At 39.8% G+C, this 15670-nt stretch overlaps 1 protein-coding gene across 7 annotated transcripts in view; it reads left to right on the top strand.

The window, feature by feature from the left end:
* The window catches only part of tanc1b (tetratricopeptide repeat, ankyrin repeat and coiled-coil containing 1b), a 91923-nt gene that overhangs the window by 44530 nt on the left and 31723 nt on the right, over positions 1-15670 (top strand). For all 7 annotated transcript variants that reach the window (XM_034886482.1, XM_034886481.1, XM_034886480.1 and 4 more), the window contains 3 exons: positions 3237-3370; positions 5595-5784; positions 8490-8807. In XM_034886482.1, the coding sequence (XP_034742373.1) occupies positions 3237-3370; positions 5595-5784; positions 8490-8807 (642 nt within the window). The remainder of the gene's footprint in view (positions 1-3236; positions 3371-5594; positions 5785-8489; positions 8808-15670) is intronic.

Below are 15670 nucleotides of genomic sequence, written 5' to 3'. Positions count from 1 at the left end.
TCAGTTTCCTTAAATGTACCATGCCATCAGTTTAAAACAGCTCATCTTATTATATTGAGGTGTTGTGGTTGACATTCTTTTTCTCAATTTATTGGAAGAGACACACAGTAATGCAACATAATGCACTGCATAGCTATTTGTGACATTAAAAAGCTCAAACACTGATTGTGTTTTTTAGAAAATCCTTTGGAAGATAATGGCTTGTGAAGCTAACTGGTGATCAGACTGTCCAGCACATCAATATGTTGTCATTAGTAACCTTGGTCAGACTAGACAAATAACATTTACAATAGCTGCAGTGGTGACATTGAAATCTGCCGTGTCACATCGAAGGAAACGTCTACTCAAATCTTTAGATGCAATCAGATCAAAGTAGCATAAGTGGTGGCCCAAAGGTTAGAGAATTGAGCCTGTGGCTGAAAGGTAGCCAATCTGATCAATAACCAGAATGGAGAAATCTGGCGGGAAAGCAAAAGAGCAGCAAGTATTAATTCTTCAGTACCACAGCAAAGGCCCCCTGGAGTAAGACATTTAACTATCAACATATAAGACTGTCCAACAGATGAGACTAAGAAGCCATCCACACGGCTTTTTGGTGCAAACGCACAATTGCCATCATTTTGGCCGATCGTCCAAGCAAATCCTGTAATTGCACTACCTGAATATGCACTTTTTAAAAACCTGGTCCCAGGGTAAAAAATGAAAAATGACGAAGTAATGTGAGACAACAGGCCTATCTTCCTGCTGGAGAAGATATTGAGCCTACTAGTGTTTCTAAGGCTAAATATACTGTCTGTTTGTATACAGTGTGCAAGCATAATGCGCATGCTCTGCCTCTTCTTCTCCATTTGCTGGTGAATTTCTGTAGCAGTAACAGCCCCACCTAGGAAACTTGGAAGGAAAGGTTTTGTGTCTAGCTATGGGTGCAGTTGCAGTGCATCTAATTTGAGTTGTTGGTACAGTGTATTGATTTACAAAGAGACAACTGGCTGAAGGTATTATTGATATGGCCCATGAGCCTCAGTTTTGGCTTTTTAGTGGCATGTGCGTCACATATGTCAGCCTTCCTGTCTGTTGTTGTGTATTTATGTTAGGTGCCTAGAGGTCTATCGCAGCCCCAGCACAGTTCCTGGACTACTGATTAGATGGTTTTGAAGAACCAGTGATGAAATATACAACTGTGGAAAAGCAATTCTACATGATATCACATTATAGCCCGAGCAGATACAAATACAGCTTTCTTACACTGATCTCTATGACCTAAAGGTTTCAACTATATTTTCTATTCTTTTTATATACTACTCTACATTAATATTTTCCCTCAATGATTGAGCTTTAAGGCCACGCCACACCTGTGACAGCCTTTCACACTGAAACACAATCTGTCACTGTCTGCTAATCTACAGGATCCATAAAGGTGTGATGTGCAAGGTGCCTCTTTTAAAAACCTGGGACCATTTCCCATTATCTGTACCGTCTACTAAAAATTGATGAAGCATGCAATCTGTTGTGTACTTCAAATTACTATTGACCCACAAGGGGTGCTCAACATAGTTTGACATCCATCCACCATTGAATTTAAGAACTTTATCTTAAAATTATTAATGAAAATCTCAGTAATACTACTCTGTCACCTTATGATGTTACAGTACATAAAAGGGATTTAGATCAGAGTACCACAGAAAATCCCCCAAATATGTCAAAAGCAAGAACCACATCGATGGCTTTTGCAAGGCCAGCAAAAAAGAACTTTTTTGAAGATTGCTACTTGTTCTTGCTTCTACTTATGAAGATTTGTGCATATTATGCGTGGTGAGAAATGACAATTGAATTATTATATAACTTTGTGAAGACTTAAAAAGATGTGTGCTATAGTCCAGTGTCCCTGAATCTATAAAATCGTTGTTGTCGGCATTCAGGCCACAGCATTGTCTTTGCACCAGTGGTCTTAAAATGCTCCTCTCAAGCATTTACATGAGCAGGGTGACATTCTCTATAGAGAACTGATTTTTATTGTATGGTCTTTTTTTACTGCACAGTATTTGCAACGGAGAAAAGCTGATGCAAGCACAGCAGCCATGTGCATTAGGTTAGCTTTCAATACTACATAGACAAAAGCTTTAATTTATTTAGTGTGAAACCTTTAGGCCTTTTTGATTATTGCTATGTTTCCTTTCAGGCCTGTACCATATTTCAATTTCACTAAATTAAAGTCAAGTGCTTTTCTTCAAGACAGTGCAACTGTGTGCGTGTGTGTGTGCGCATGCTGGCTTGCTTTTTACTTCATTGGGGCTTGGCAGTACATTGTGCCATTGGCCAGCATTATTAATAACTGTGGAAGAAAGAGGGTAATGGCGAAAATAAAGGAGAGAGGAGGGAAAGGTGCTGACAGAGAGCTGTATAATAAGCTTTTGTATCTTGGACATCTGCCCCTCTCTAATCCTCTCTCTCTCTCCCTCTCCCTCTATCTATTTTGTCTGTCAGTCACACTATCTGTTCACTCTCAGGGAATGTTGTGACTCTTTCTTAATTATTTTGCCACACCAACAATTGAGTAACACGTATAGATGATTAAAGGTACATGTTGCACAGACTGTGTTATTTGTCTATAGTGTTTTGGGAGTTTTTTAATGCCAAAACGCAAACTTTATAAACAGAAAATAGATTGCAAGTAATCTTTGCCTTCATGATGGCAACCCAACCTTAAAATTGCTCTCTAAACAAGTGTTAAGCCTTGAGAAAAAAGACTGCAGAAAGTTTAAGCTATGGTGGAGAAAGCCCATGTTCACTCATTGATATTCAGAGGCTCTATGAGTGAGAGCTGTGAACAACCAGAAAGCCCCTGGAATTGGCACCTGAGGCATTGCAGGACACACACACGCACACGCACACGCACACACACACACACACACACACAGTCTGCTTTGTTAACAATGATAGACATTCACATGTATTGAGACTCTTTTTTTTTTTTTTTACACACACACTAACCATAGCCCCCACCACACTGCCTATCTCTTTATTTCACTCTCTTGCTCTTCATTCCTCCCTCTATCCGTGTCTGAACCACATCAGCAGCAGCTGGAGAGTGCACCATAGCATTTCAGAGCACAGTCAAGGAGGGCAGGGCAGGCAGAGTGGCCCTGTGTGGGCCATCCAGTGGAGAGAGGGAATCTGCCAATTAATGTTAAGCATTTCTCTCCCTCTCCCTCTCCTTCCCTCCTCCTCTTCTCTAGAGCTGCAAGCAGATAAGCAACCAAGCTCCTCCTCCCCTGCCACTCAGGAACTGATGACAAGGCTGGGCTTTTTACTAGGAGAAGGGATCCCGGGTACGGCACGCATACCTATGGACGACAAGAATGAAAAGAAGGTATTTTATTTTTTCCCTCCCCTCCAAGTCCCTCCCTCTTCCGACAGCAGCTACTGCCACTGCTGCTGCTGCAGCAGCACACAGATAGAGAGATAGAGGAGAGAGAAGGGATCAGAAGAGGAGGGAGTTGTTACAGTCTAACAGAAGAATGGATTTTTTTGTTGCAGCTTGACTCATTTTTTTCCTGTGTATTATATTTGGATGGGGATTTAGGAGGCACCTCTGGGAATTATTTTTTTGGCACAACAAACAACGGTAACTGTCAAACTGTTTTTGTTTGAGATGATAAAGATTTTCTAAAATTGACTGCATGTGGTTCTATTCTCTTTTTAGTGTGGTGTATGAGTCTTCCAGTAACTTAAGTGCTATTTCAGGGGCTCTTGAGAATGTAACACAAGTGTCTGTGTCCCAGACCAGAAATAGAGTTATGTTAGGTTTGAGCCTCAGTTTGTTTGGTTCTACTCATTAAGCTTGGGCTGTGTGAAGAGCAAAGCCCAGCACGCTACGCCTCCCTTGTATCTTGGACACGTTTTGACACTGAATCGGAAATTCTAGTAATGTGGAAGACACTTCCACTTTCACGAGTCATGTTCATTAGTTGAGATATGGGTAGTGTAATGGTTTTCACTTTGTGTTTGTTTGTGGTTAGTTGTGTGTTTTCAGTGCTTCGTTAGGGAGGAGCACATTTATTGTCATCTGCGAGCAATTCTCTTTTCCTCCATACTGCTGTTTTGCAACATGTCTTTTAACTCAGCATGTTCCGCCAAATTGTAAATTATTAAATGTCAGGAAGCGGTTTGGCTCTCACTGTGAGTTGTTAGGTGGTATAAGCTCTGGGTGCTGCCCTAGGGTGGAAATTGCCAGGCAAAAACTACTGGCATGCTGTCACAAAAACAGGTGGGAATTATAAATAGGAAATGTTATGTAGTTAATATTAGCATTCCACATGTTATTAATGATGCTTTAGGCCGTGTAGCATCCCTCCTTTTTTGCTGGTTATATTCATTAAGCATGCCATTGCACAAGCCTATAGACCTTTTAAAAAGCAACAGTCAGTACATCAGTACATCATCAGAACAGGAAGTCTCAATTCTTTCTCAAATTGGCTAAGCATTGGTGGGTCTTACTATTTGTGTTCATTTGGGTTGAATAATAGATTTTTGTGCATCAGAAATACTGCAGTCATGTTTTTTAAGAAGGAATTATTAAAAATTGTAGTGCAATTACAATTTTCCAAATGTGAAAATGGCTTTTAAACAGGTTAGGGTTGAGTTCAGGTGTTATGTTAGAAATGGTTTGTGATGGTTTGCTGAGCTTTTAATTGGTGGCGTGTGTTTCAGGCAATGCACAGTCTTGTAGTAAGTGGTGCTTGAGATGCTAACTGTGGTTGAAAATCCTTCCATGCAACAAAGTATCTGCAACGAAGTTTGAGTATTGAGGATAAGGGTTGATTTGATTTCACCTGGCTTTGTAACCGTGGTTTTTAGTTGGAGTATTCCATAGTATCAGTATCTAGTATTCTATTCACATACACCACTCCAAGGTATGGAGTGGTGTATGTGGAACTGTTTGAAGGATTTGTCTCTTCTTACAGTGTGACAAGGTTGACCTTCCTGAGTGAGCTACATTATATTGTGTGCAATCAGAATACAGTTTACGGAAGATGGGGAAGCAGGACAAACCAGCTTAAATTTTATTTCTACGGTTGTCAGTTTGCTTAAACAAAGATTTAGTGGCTGTATGGTTGTCAGACAGGCTTGGTGACTTGCATGAGAAAGGTATCTATTGTGTTACAACAAAGTAGAGACTCGTGAAGTCCTCTTCCTGAAATTCTCATCAGGCTTATTTTGGTTCCTCCAGACATATAAGTGTGTAATTTGAAAGCCTTGCTCTATTTACAGCCTGTATGCCCTTCGGCTTGTTTGTCATGCTCACACGTGAAAGGCTTGTATGTTTTTGAAGAAGTTGTTTGCATTGCTCTCGCATGATCCAGGTAAACAGGCAATAGTCTTGGATCAAATCATTATTTCTCAATTCTCCATCCAAATAAGGTTAAAAAAAATATTTGTTGTTCTATTTATTGCTGCTAATGCTGAAAGAATGTAAACATGTTGCCAGCTAACATTTTTTATTGGGTTGACGTCATACTTCATTGACATACTTGATTATTAGAGCACATTTTTGGTGTACCTTAATCTTTTTCCTCTATCTTTTTTCTCCTCAGTGCTCTGTGACTAGCCAGGGTATCAGCCCCTGCTCTACACTGACCAGCAGCACGGCATCTCCCAGCACTGACAGCCCGTGTTCCACGCTCAACAGCACGACTAGCCACCCCCCTCTCAGCTGCTCCAGCCCCTGCAGGACCATCACAAGCCCCAGCTCCACACTTGAGAGCAAAGACAGTGGGATCATAGGTTAGAAATAACCAACTCTTTCACCATACCCACTACCCAAATAGTAACTTGTATGGTGCAGGAAAAACTCATCTAGACTCATCTGTGTCCTAACTTAAAGGTACCCTGTGGAATTTTCCTATTAACATTTCTAAAGTGATGTTTTTACAAGCAAGTCCTTATTTTGTTTGTTTAGTGGTGGACCCGATACACATTCTTGCTACAGGTTTTATGCTTTCGGCTGCAATAATGTGCAGATTTGAGTATTGCAACAATGCCAAAACTAGCATACATAGATGAAAACAATATAGGATTTAAAATATCTTTTAAAAATCAGCTTTTCAAATGTTTTATAAGGAAGCAATGCATTCAAAACCTGCATTTGTGAGTGACACTGAATGCAAACATAACTTCACAGGGCACATTTAAGCTAGCAGCTTAGAGCTAGTCACATGCAGGCCAATGGTGGAAATGCTTACTGTTGTATTGCATTTGTATTCAAGGCAATTCCTTTTTCTTTAGTGTTATTTATATTGGTTCCCACGTAACATAAAGCATATTAAAATGTTTGTTAAATAACCAGCTTTAAACTGAATTCACTGCTGTATAAAACCACCTGTGGTGCATTTGCCAAAATAATCAGTAACAATGCTAGGAATGCCAGAGATGAGCCAAGTCAGCCCTAGATTCAGTGGGAAACCAGGCACAGTGAATCAATAGCTTAGTTAGGAGCGTAAATAGCTCACCTCAGAGTAATGACAAAAGAAATTGCAGCTTACCAGTGGCTACATCAGTTGCTGTGTTTGATAAAAACATTGGTAATGACAAAAGCTCTGCTGACCTTAATAATATTTTCTTTTTTTGTGGCATTTATCCTATACAATACAACTGTCAGCGCAGATTTCTCTGCTCAACTATTACGGTGTTCCCCACAAAACTCTTTATTTTTAATTTGGAATCTGAAGATGTTATCTCATGTGCACTTTGTGATATAGAAAAAGTCTCACAAGCACTCTTTTTTTTTAAACCCTAGTGGATGTTTTTGTGGCACTGAATAGCATATATGTCAGTCTGTCTGATTCTATTCAACCTCTACCATGTATCAGTTATTGAGTTTGTGTAAAGCTGTTCTAGTATGAGAGAGATGTCTAGTAATAACCCTGTAAGACATCTGGGGATTTACACACGCTGACAGGAATATGACGTAGTCTATTGATATATTAATCCGTCTGCTGTTTCTACTCACAAACCTTCCGGTAGCTTTACATATGTTAGAAATTCATTCAAAAAATGGCTTTTAAATATTTGTAGTGGGGATTCAATATCAAATTGAAACTGTATGCGCCTGCAGTTATCCTTGGTTGAACTTAAATAATTTCTGAAGGCACTGGTAGATTTCGGGGACAAAACTCATTATCCTTGTATGAACTAACTAGGACATCACACATTTTTTTGCAATATCATAGCTAGCTGCTAAATAATTTATGGAAGCTGTGACATAGTATCTTTAGGCATGGAGCATCAACGTGCTGCCCCCCCAGGATAAGACAGACAGGGTTGTGACAGCAGTGTTGTGATCTAACATGTGATCTCATTGTAAAGATACATTATATGTGTCAAATCAAAATGTACTTTGTGAGAGATGACACAATGTGTTGTTGGTCTGCAACATCTCACCCACACGCCTTGATAAGAATGCACAGGCATGGAAGAGAACAAAGCTATACTGTGTCCACAAGTCAGATTCCAGCCAGTGATTAATGTTCCATGTTCTTTGAAGTTTGACTCTGATTTCAAAAGCACATTAATTTGGCTTTGTTCTGCGTTTAAAGTTCTTCAGTGGAATTGGGGAGATTTTGTGATGTCTTAACATTTACAAAATAGCTTTGAAAGGAGTTTCTGCGTTAGGTGCCTGTGGAAGAACCCATAACAGCCCTTTACCAATGACCACAACCAGCTCTTTGAAGAGTAAAATAACATGTTTACCATACGTTTGAATAAATAAAGAATAATGAATGACTTCATATCTATACAGGTAAACGGCACAGTAGTCACAAGGTCCAGGATGTGTTATAGTAATATTAGTGAGGATGCAACGTGCTATTAGTATTATGATATCCAGATTAGGGGAGTGTGATGCAAACGCAGCCAGCTGGCCAGTCAGTTCCTGTCCTCTGATTTTACTGATGTTTCTGTATACAGCTGCAGTCTGTGTAGCTTTGGCCCTCCACTCATCTTTCAGGATCATATTAGATGGCTGGGTTGGCCTGAGGGAGGATTAAAGGATTTTTTGTCATATTTGCAAAACACCTGTCCAAAGTTAAAAATATTGAAGGCGGTTTTCAAAACTAGTTCTTCGCTCTACTCTTACATTTTTTTAAATATTTTGTGAGTGTGAATCTTGTGTCAAAGTACAGCATCCAGTTGCTGTTTAAGCTGATGACCTGTGAAAAGAACAAAAGACTGGGCTCAGGAAATTAATTGTCCATGTCCATGCTATCATGTCTTTCTGTTTTTCATTAGTGGAAGCAGACTATCTTTAATGCTCCTGTCTCTGTCCGGGTGGTGAACAATAAGGGAAAAGCAGGGAGTTATTCAAAGTTAAAAGTTCTATTACAGCTCAGTATCTCATTAGAGATGAAGACAGATAAATGTTCATGACACAGAAAAAGCTTCTTACCTCCCTCACTTGCTCTAATTCCCTCTTTGTTCTCATCTCCCCCCAGCTACCATCACTAGTTCTTCGGAGAATGATGACCGCAGTGGCTCCAGCCTGGAGTGGAGTAAGGATGGCAGCCTGAGAGGCAGCGGGCGCCATGGCCTGGCACAGAGTGTGCGGGCTGACACCTGCTCTCCCGTGGCCGAAGAAGATTCCAACAGTGCCACAGCAACGCCAGCTGACACACCATCCAGGACAGACCAGCCCCAGTCCAACACATCAGCGGGGACACCTCAGCCTCCAAGTCACTCACCTGAGGGACCCATTCCATACCCATCACAGACATCTTCTTCCCTCATGATGCCAAGGCCAAACTCTGTAGCAGGTAAGTTTTTGTTTTAGCTCTTGACATCTGGATGTCTCTTGTGCAGAGGAGGGTAAGGAATGGATGTGTATACCTTTCTTTAGTGACTGTAGGGGTTCATTTAGCATTACATGAAACATTTTACTTAAGTTTTCTTCTTGTAGCCTAGTAACCTTTGTTATGCTGACATCATGTAAAACTGTGTCTCTGTAATGGGGTGTCTCAGTGCATTGCCAGACATTATGACCTGTGATTGAGGCTGACAAGTGTGATGTCATTTCTAGTCCAAGCTAGTGAAAAACACATGCAGGAAAACTTTATGTAGATTTATAGGGATTGAAACAATGAGTTTTTCTGAATCCAGGTTGCACTTTTTTGACAAGGATCATCATGCCAGACGTTTGGGATTAGGCAGCTGCTGTATGTTGTGCCTTTGTCCTGCCACGTCAGACCTAAGTACAAACCACTGTTCTGCATTCCTGCCCTGGAACCTCCCTGTTATAGCTCAGCTCGCCATATCCACACAGCTGTCACAGTTGTTGATTTCCCCCTGAAGCCCCTTTTCCCCCTCTATCTTTCCCCCCTTTTTTGATCTCCACCACACTGCCTCCCTCTGTTTTTGCTGTTGCTGCTTTTGACCTTGGCCCTTTCGTAGAAACAGCCATACGTTTAACATCTTCCTTTAAAACTAAAGTCCAGTGAGTTTAGAACTTGATGCAAAGACCAAAATCAATGGTTGAACTAGTGTTTGAGAACTATCATTTTCAGCTGTTTTATACCCTAAGGATTCACTAAGGACAATTGTTAGATTTTAATTACTGTGAAATCACCAGCAACGTCATCTGCAGATCTACTTACAATCACATGCTGTTCATCATACTCCATACCCAGGGGAATATGCTGCACATGCTTGCTTTTACGCTGAGTAGACACTAGAAATAACAGCAATATACACCTAAAGGACATGAGTTAAATGTTTGCTTGTTATTTCAGTTGCAGAATGGCACATGAGTAGTGTGTAAATAGTTTATTGGATGAAAAAAACACTGTTCTTGGGAAGATGAAGACTGTACGGAAGTGAGAGTGACAGTCTGTAGTGCAGATGAACTTTGTTACACTACCTTGTAGTACAAGCAGACAATTCCATCGATGAAATTACAGACGCAAGTGCAGGCTGTGAAGACCTGGGGAAAGAGGCATAAAACATATGTTGTCTCAGGTCAGACCAGTGGGTAAGACAGATAGTAGTCAAAGTAGAAAAAAATCTGTTAAGACTGAGGCAGCAAATAAAACACCAGAATTCAGACAGCGATCAGACAGAGCAGCATATCACTCAACACATGAATATTTGTTTTTAGCTAGGAGATGATGTCTATTTTGTTGCTTAGGAATATGACAGGGTATACAGATTGTTTGCTGCCAGTGTGTTCAAGATCAAATGCTTTAATTCTCCTGCAAAATATGCCTATCTTGGGTTTGACCTTGATGAAATACAGTTACTAGCGGTATTTACTTGCGATTTTTTCTTTGACTTGTAGCTCAGGCCCCTATTTACTTTGAATGCACTTATTTTGAATCATCTTGGACAAAAGCATGTGAATTTACACTGCTTTTGCATAAGTGTTGAATTTGTGCCCACATTGTAAAGTGGTTCACGGTGTTGTGCAGTTCAGTGGCAAATGTATTGTTTCACAAGCCAATACCCTTTTACATCTCGTCACTATTTTACCACTGACAATACCCTGAATGGCACAGACACACACTGGCTTATACAACTAACAGAACAGGAAGTATTTTACTCTAGTGTGTTTGTTTTCGTGTGAGAGCAGTGTGCTCGTCTCCCTTCGGACTCTAAGAGTTTATTGGCTGATGTCATAGTTATGCAGTGTTGATGTCTAGGGTCCTGCAAAATTTACACCTCAGATTTTACGCTGTGTGGCAAAGCCAGGAAAGTGGACACCAAGGACATGGTGAGACAGCTTAATTTATGGCCCAGACCCATCTATGTTGTTGTCACGGTGTGCAAAAGATAGTGCTTCTTTTCAGTTGATGCTCATAGAAATTGTATTAAATGAAAAAGCAAAGACTGAAGCAAGAAGGAGCTAAATGGATGAGATACCATTGTACAAATCAGAGAAAATTGTCCTTTCAGTTGTTGCACTATAACCTCTGTGACTATTTTTTTTCTCTCCAATGTCTGGTTCTGTAGGCCAGCACATTGGATTAAGACACGTCTGCTGTGACTACCTATAATTTACCTCTTTGATAGACATTTACGTTAGGAAAAGGAGAATGCAAAACATCAGACAACAGTAGATAAATAATCCATAGAAGAAGCTGGGGTTTGAAAACTGTATTTTTATTTTATTTCCTACTCTCAGATTTTCATTCAGTAAACTTTTATTCCATGCTCTTGGGATGAGAGTCCTCGATGTCTGCGACTAAAGCACTCTGCCTGAAAACCGCAGATTGCCCCCTTTTGGTTTGGAGCACCTTCTGCTCCAAATGCTGTCAAGTATCTCAGGGACTTGTTGACAAGTGAGAGTAAGATGGAGATTAAGTTCCACAGGAATTTGCGTGGAGTGGATCAGTGATCCCTGGTACCTGCTAACAGGTACTTTTTTTTTTTTTTTGTATCAACTGTGTTGAGGTTCCAAGCGAGATGAGGCGATACCAAAAGATGCTGTGAAAACCAGCAGACTACTGATTGGCCAGAGACAATTGTCACTAATCACTTCGTCATCATTTCTAGCAGCAGACGGGGAGTTCTGAACTAACCCCCAATTTTTGAGTAGTTTAGCCAGCGGTTTTTTTCCCCGCTTCCACCAGCTTCTTTTGAAACTAAATTTGTCTTCTGGCTGTTTCAACAGCCACATGCCGAGGATAAAAAAATAACACACCTTTAACGTTCTGTGTGTGTGTTGCGTTAGGCCACAGCATTTTCATGCAGCGGTTCTAAATTTGCAATAAAAAAAGGAGGATGTGGCACCGCGGCTGAGTAGAGCTGGTACTAGCTGTGGGTAAGCGCCATTAGTAGCTGTTCCTTGAAGCTAAAAATATACAGTTAAGGTGGTTCAGCCATCTCTGAAAGAGTCCCCGAGATTTGTGTGTGAAGATCCTGAAGTGGACATTCCAGAGGGATTACATATCCTACCTGGTCTGGGAAAGCATCAGGACCCCAATGAAGAGCTGTAGTGTGTTGGCTAAGAACCTTTTTTTTGCCGGATTGATGCCTTGATCCTGTTATGTGGAAAGAATGGATGGATATAAATTGTAAATAATATTTACCACACCTTGTGGTCAACAGTTTTTATAGAGAACTATTTTCTACAGAAGGTAGACAATAATTAAACCTTACTGCTTCGCTGTTACATCATCTGGCAACCCTCGGCCAGGAGGCGCCCAGAATACAGCAAAATATAAATTGTACATGCAGTATTATTTCACCCATCTAAATGAAACATTGTGCTGTTCTTGTATTGATTGACTAAGCATTGGAATATCCAGACAACTACAACAGACAGAAACACATGCAGTTGCTGAGAGTTGCAGCACAAAGACCAAATTTTCTTCGAGGCAAAATGGATTTTGTCCATCTGTCTCATGCCAGTCAACGGGTATATAGCTGTGTCTCTAGAATGTTAACTATGCATGTAGAAGGAATGTCTGTGTATTGCAGAGTAGTGTCATTTGCACTGCCTTGGTGAACACACACACACACACACTCACATTCACACATACTGTGGCTAGCTTGTCCCTGGGCTGCTGTGGGAACTCAAGCATCACTGTGAGGAGCCTGCATGTGCTGTGGCAAGTTGCACAAATGTTGTCTTGCACCACCTGTCACTGCAGACAGAGCTGAATTCAAATGCCTCTTTAGGAGCAGTTTGTAATTGCATCATTAGTTGGTATTCTAAGGAACTATCTTGGCCACTGTTCTTGTTAAGCAGAATTAAAAAGCTGTCAATGGCCAAACAGATATGTATCATCCATTTAATGTCAAAATATGCCCGGTTTTAAAAATAATATAACATGTAAGGGCTATGTGGGATACATAGATGGTCCAAGAAATGTGGTTGCCTATTTTCCCTGGGCTTCTTTCTGTGTTTTCAGGAAACTTATATGGGAGGGGAAATAAGTGTTCTTGCTGAAAACAATCTCTAAGCATTTAACCTCCCTTGCTAATGCAGTCCTCTTTCTACAGTCCAGTATTAAAAGTCTGCTGTGACTGCACTCAATAAACATTCTTGACAATGATTCACTTTAATACACAATATATAATTATTAATATCTGTGTCTAGGCCAATTCTTAATTATTTTCAATATGGTGCAGTTATATATTTTTCAATTCAATAACTACTAGTCAAAATTGTATAATCAAATAAATGTGCAATAATTCAATTCAGACTAAGTGAAACATTTGCAACAAAATAAATAAATGTAATAGAGAGGTAAGTATGTTTAAACGGAAGTCCTGTCCATCTTGGTTGACAATATTTTACTTTATGTGTCTCACACTCTTTGCCACTCTTACTCTACATTATACTTAGGTAATAAGAATTATATTTGTTATGTCATTCGTGTTAAGCTTTTTAAAAATGAGTTATGGCCAGTGGAATTCCATAGTTTTTAAATCTTAGCTTGAGCTGCTTGTGGTCGGGTTGCTCACACTCAGAGATTGTTAGGGTCACTGTGGGTCAGGAATGGTGCTACAGTGCATTTGTGGTGTTTTGCTATTCGACAGAGCTTGTTGGTTGGAGCCATGTTGAGATACAGTATACACTCATTCGTTTCAACACCAAAGTCCTTTGCTTTTCTGGCTCATGTTCTGTTATAATGGATCCAAGATCCTTCATTAGACTGTGTCTTGACCTAAGTCATGGACTATTCACAAGCAACTTCAAGGATATGGTGTTCCTCTATCAAAACCTTGGAGAACAGTGACAAGGTAAGGTTTGAGTACAGTTCACATCTGTGTTTTATCAGAATGAGTGAAGTCATTACCACCTGGTCAATGTGAACACAATCTGTGACTCAATGTTTTCAAATTTCGGACAGTATTTTTCTCATATTAAAAAATCATATCTGTCAGTACTGCAGCATGAAGGTTGGCTTTTTAAATTCAATTTGTTGTAGTCTCTGTAGTAGTGGAGCAGGAAGGCATGATGTAACTGCTCAGGTCTTCTCTGGTAGTTGTCAAGATAATATTGTCCTGTAACTTTAGGACCGTGTCATCCCGTTTTGGGGGGTTTTGTGATGTTTTCAGGTAACCATGGAATTCCCACCCGCATCTCATCCACCCTGCTTTGTGTAAATATTAGTCTGTTCAGACAACCCATTCCTATCATTCAGCTTTCTAAAAAGGTCACAGTGACATCTTTTAAAATGTCCACCTTCAGAGAATTGTTGATGCCTCTATGTCATAGCAGGCGCAAACCGTTGCAGAGATCAACCTGCTTTAGCTTGGAAAAGCCATTTAAAGGTTTGCTCAGTGGCACTCCATTGATGGATCAAAAGTTGACAAATGCTTGATCTCAAAGGGACAATGTGTTAGCTAACAGTTCTATGCCACCACAGAGCCATCTGGCTATGTTTGATTGACAGCACCCCACTGTTGAGAATTATGTAATAGCTGTTAAAGGACTATTTAACTGTTCTGACAGCATGTTGTCCATTTTGTTGTTGATGCCTAAGGTCTCTTTTCTTTGTGGTTATAGCTCTTGGCACAGGGTTTTTGTAGTGAGGTATGGATTGGCTTTTGTTTCAAGTTGAACGTCCTATTCCTGTGTAGAAAATCAATTTTAGAGCAACTCTCTCTATTCTGCTTTTAAATTTGTTCAACGCAACTTATAGTTATTTTTTATAAATATATGCTTTTAGCCACACTGGCTGCCTGACTCTATTTGTTTGTCTTCAGGTCTGTTGGATGGTATACCTCTGGTCAGAACCGATCTTAATAACTGTTCGATGGTATGCCATGAAAGTTTGTACAGAAATTCAAAACATGTTTCCCTCAGTGAATTGTAATGGTTGTCCGTTAACATTTCTTGTAACGCCGAGATTAGATCACAATTTCAAATTGTCCAGCAGTTTGGTTTATGATCAAATACTTGAAAGATATTGACATTCTTATAACCTCAGATGTACTTGGGTGTTAGTGCTAATTAGAAAATGTTAGCATGCTAACATGCTAATCTAAGAGGATTAATTTAAACATAAACATCAGACCTTATAAAAAAAAAAAACTGTTAGTATTGCTCAGCATTTCTCAGGGTAATAAAGTATCCTGTACATGCTACAGTGGGAAAACACAGATGATCAAACACCTTTTAAATATGAATGTTTTCACGATCGTGGACCATTGTAGTTAGAGAAATTGGAAAGTGTCCATGGTAACAAGCCACATTTGCGTACAGGCCACTTAAAATTCCACTTTGCTTGTAGTCATTAAGCTAAAGCAATTCTGACTTAACAGGTTACAGAAGGACTGGAACTAGAGGTAATGTTAAATGTAAATGTTAAAGTATTCAGTAGACAATTCACCACTGCATCCTAAAACAGTTATTAATAGGGGTGGGTTATAATTAAGTTTCTTTTGGTAACTGTTCGCCACTCTATATCATATTATTGTAACACATTTCTTATATCAAAATTCAATTAAATCAATCGAAATGAATACCTGTGATTTTTGTGTAAATATTATAACCGCTTGATATCACAATTATGCTGAGATAATTATCATAGTAATTCATCTCTGTCACCTCCAGTCTTATTACAGGGAATCAGATGTCCATCTGTGTTAAAGGAACCATGTACAGTGGGTACGGAAAGTATTCAGACCCCTTTAAATTTTTCACTCTTTGTTTCATTGCAGCCTTTTTCCA

This window comes from Etheostoma cragini, chromosome 11 (genome assembly GCF_013103735.1).
Source record: "Etheostoma cragini isolate CJK2018 chromosome 11, CSU_Ecrag_1.0, whole genome shotgun sequence".
NCBI lineage: Eukaryota > Metazoa > Chordata > Actinopteri > Perciformes > Percidae > Etheostoma > Etheostoma cragini.
This window is presented reverse-complemented; position numbering and strand designations above follow the sequence as displayed.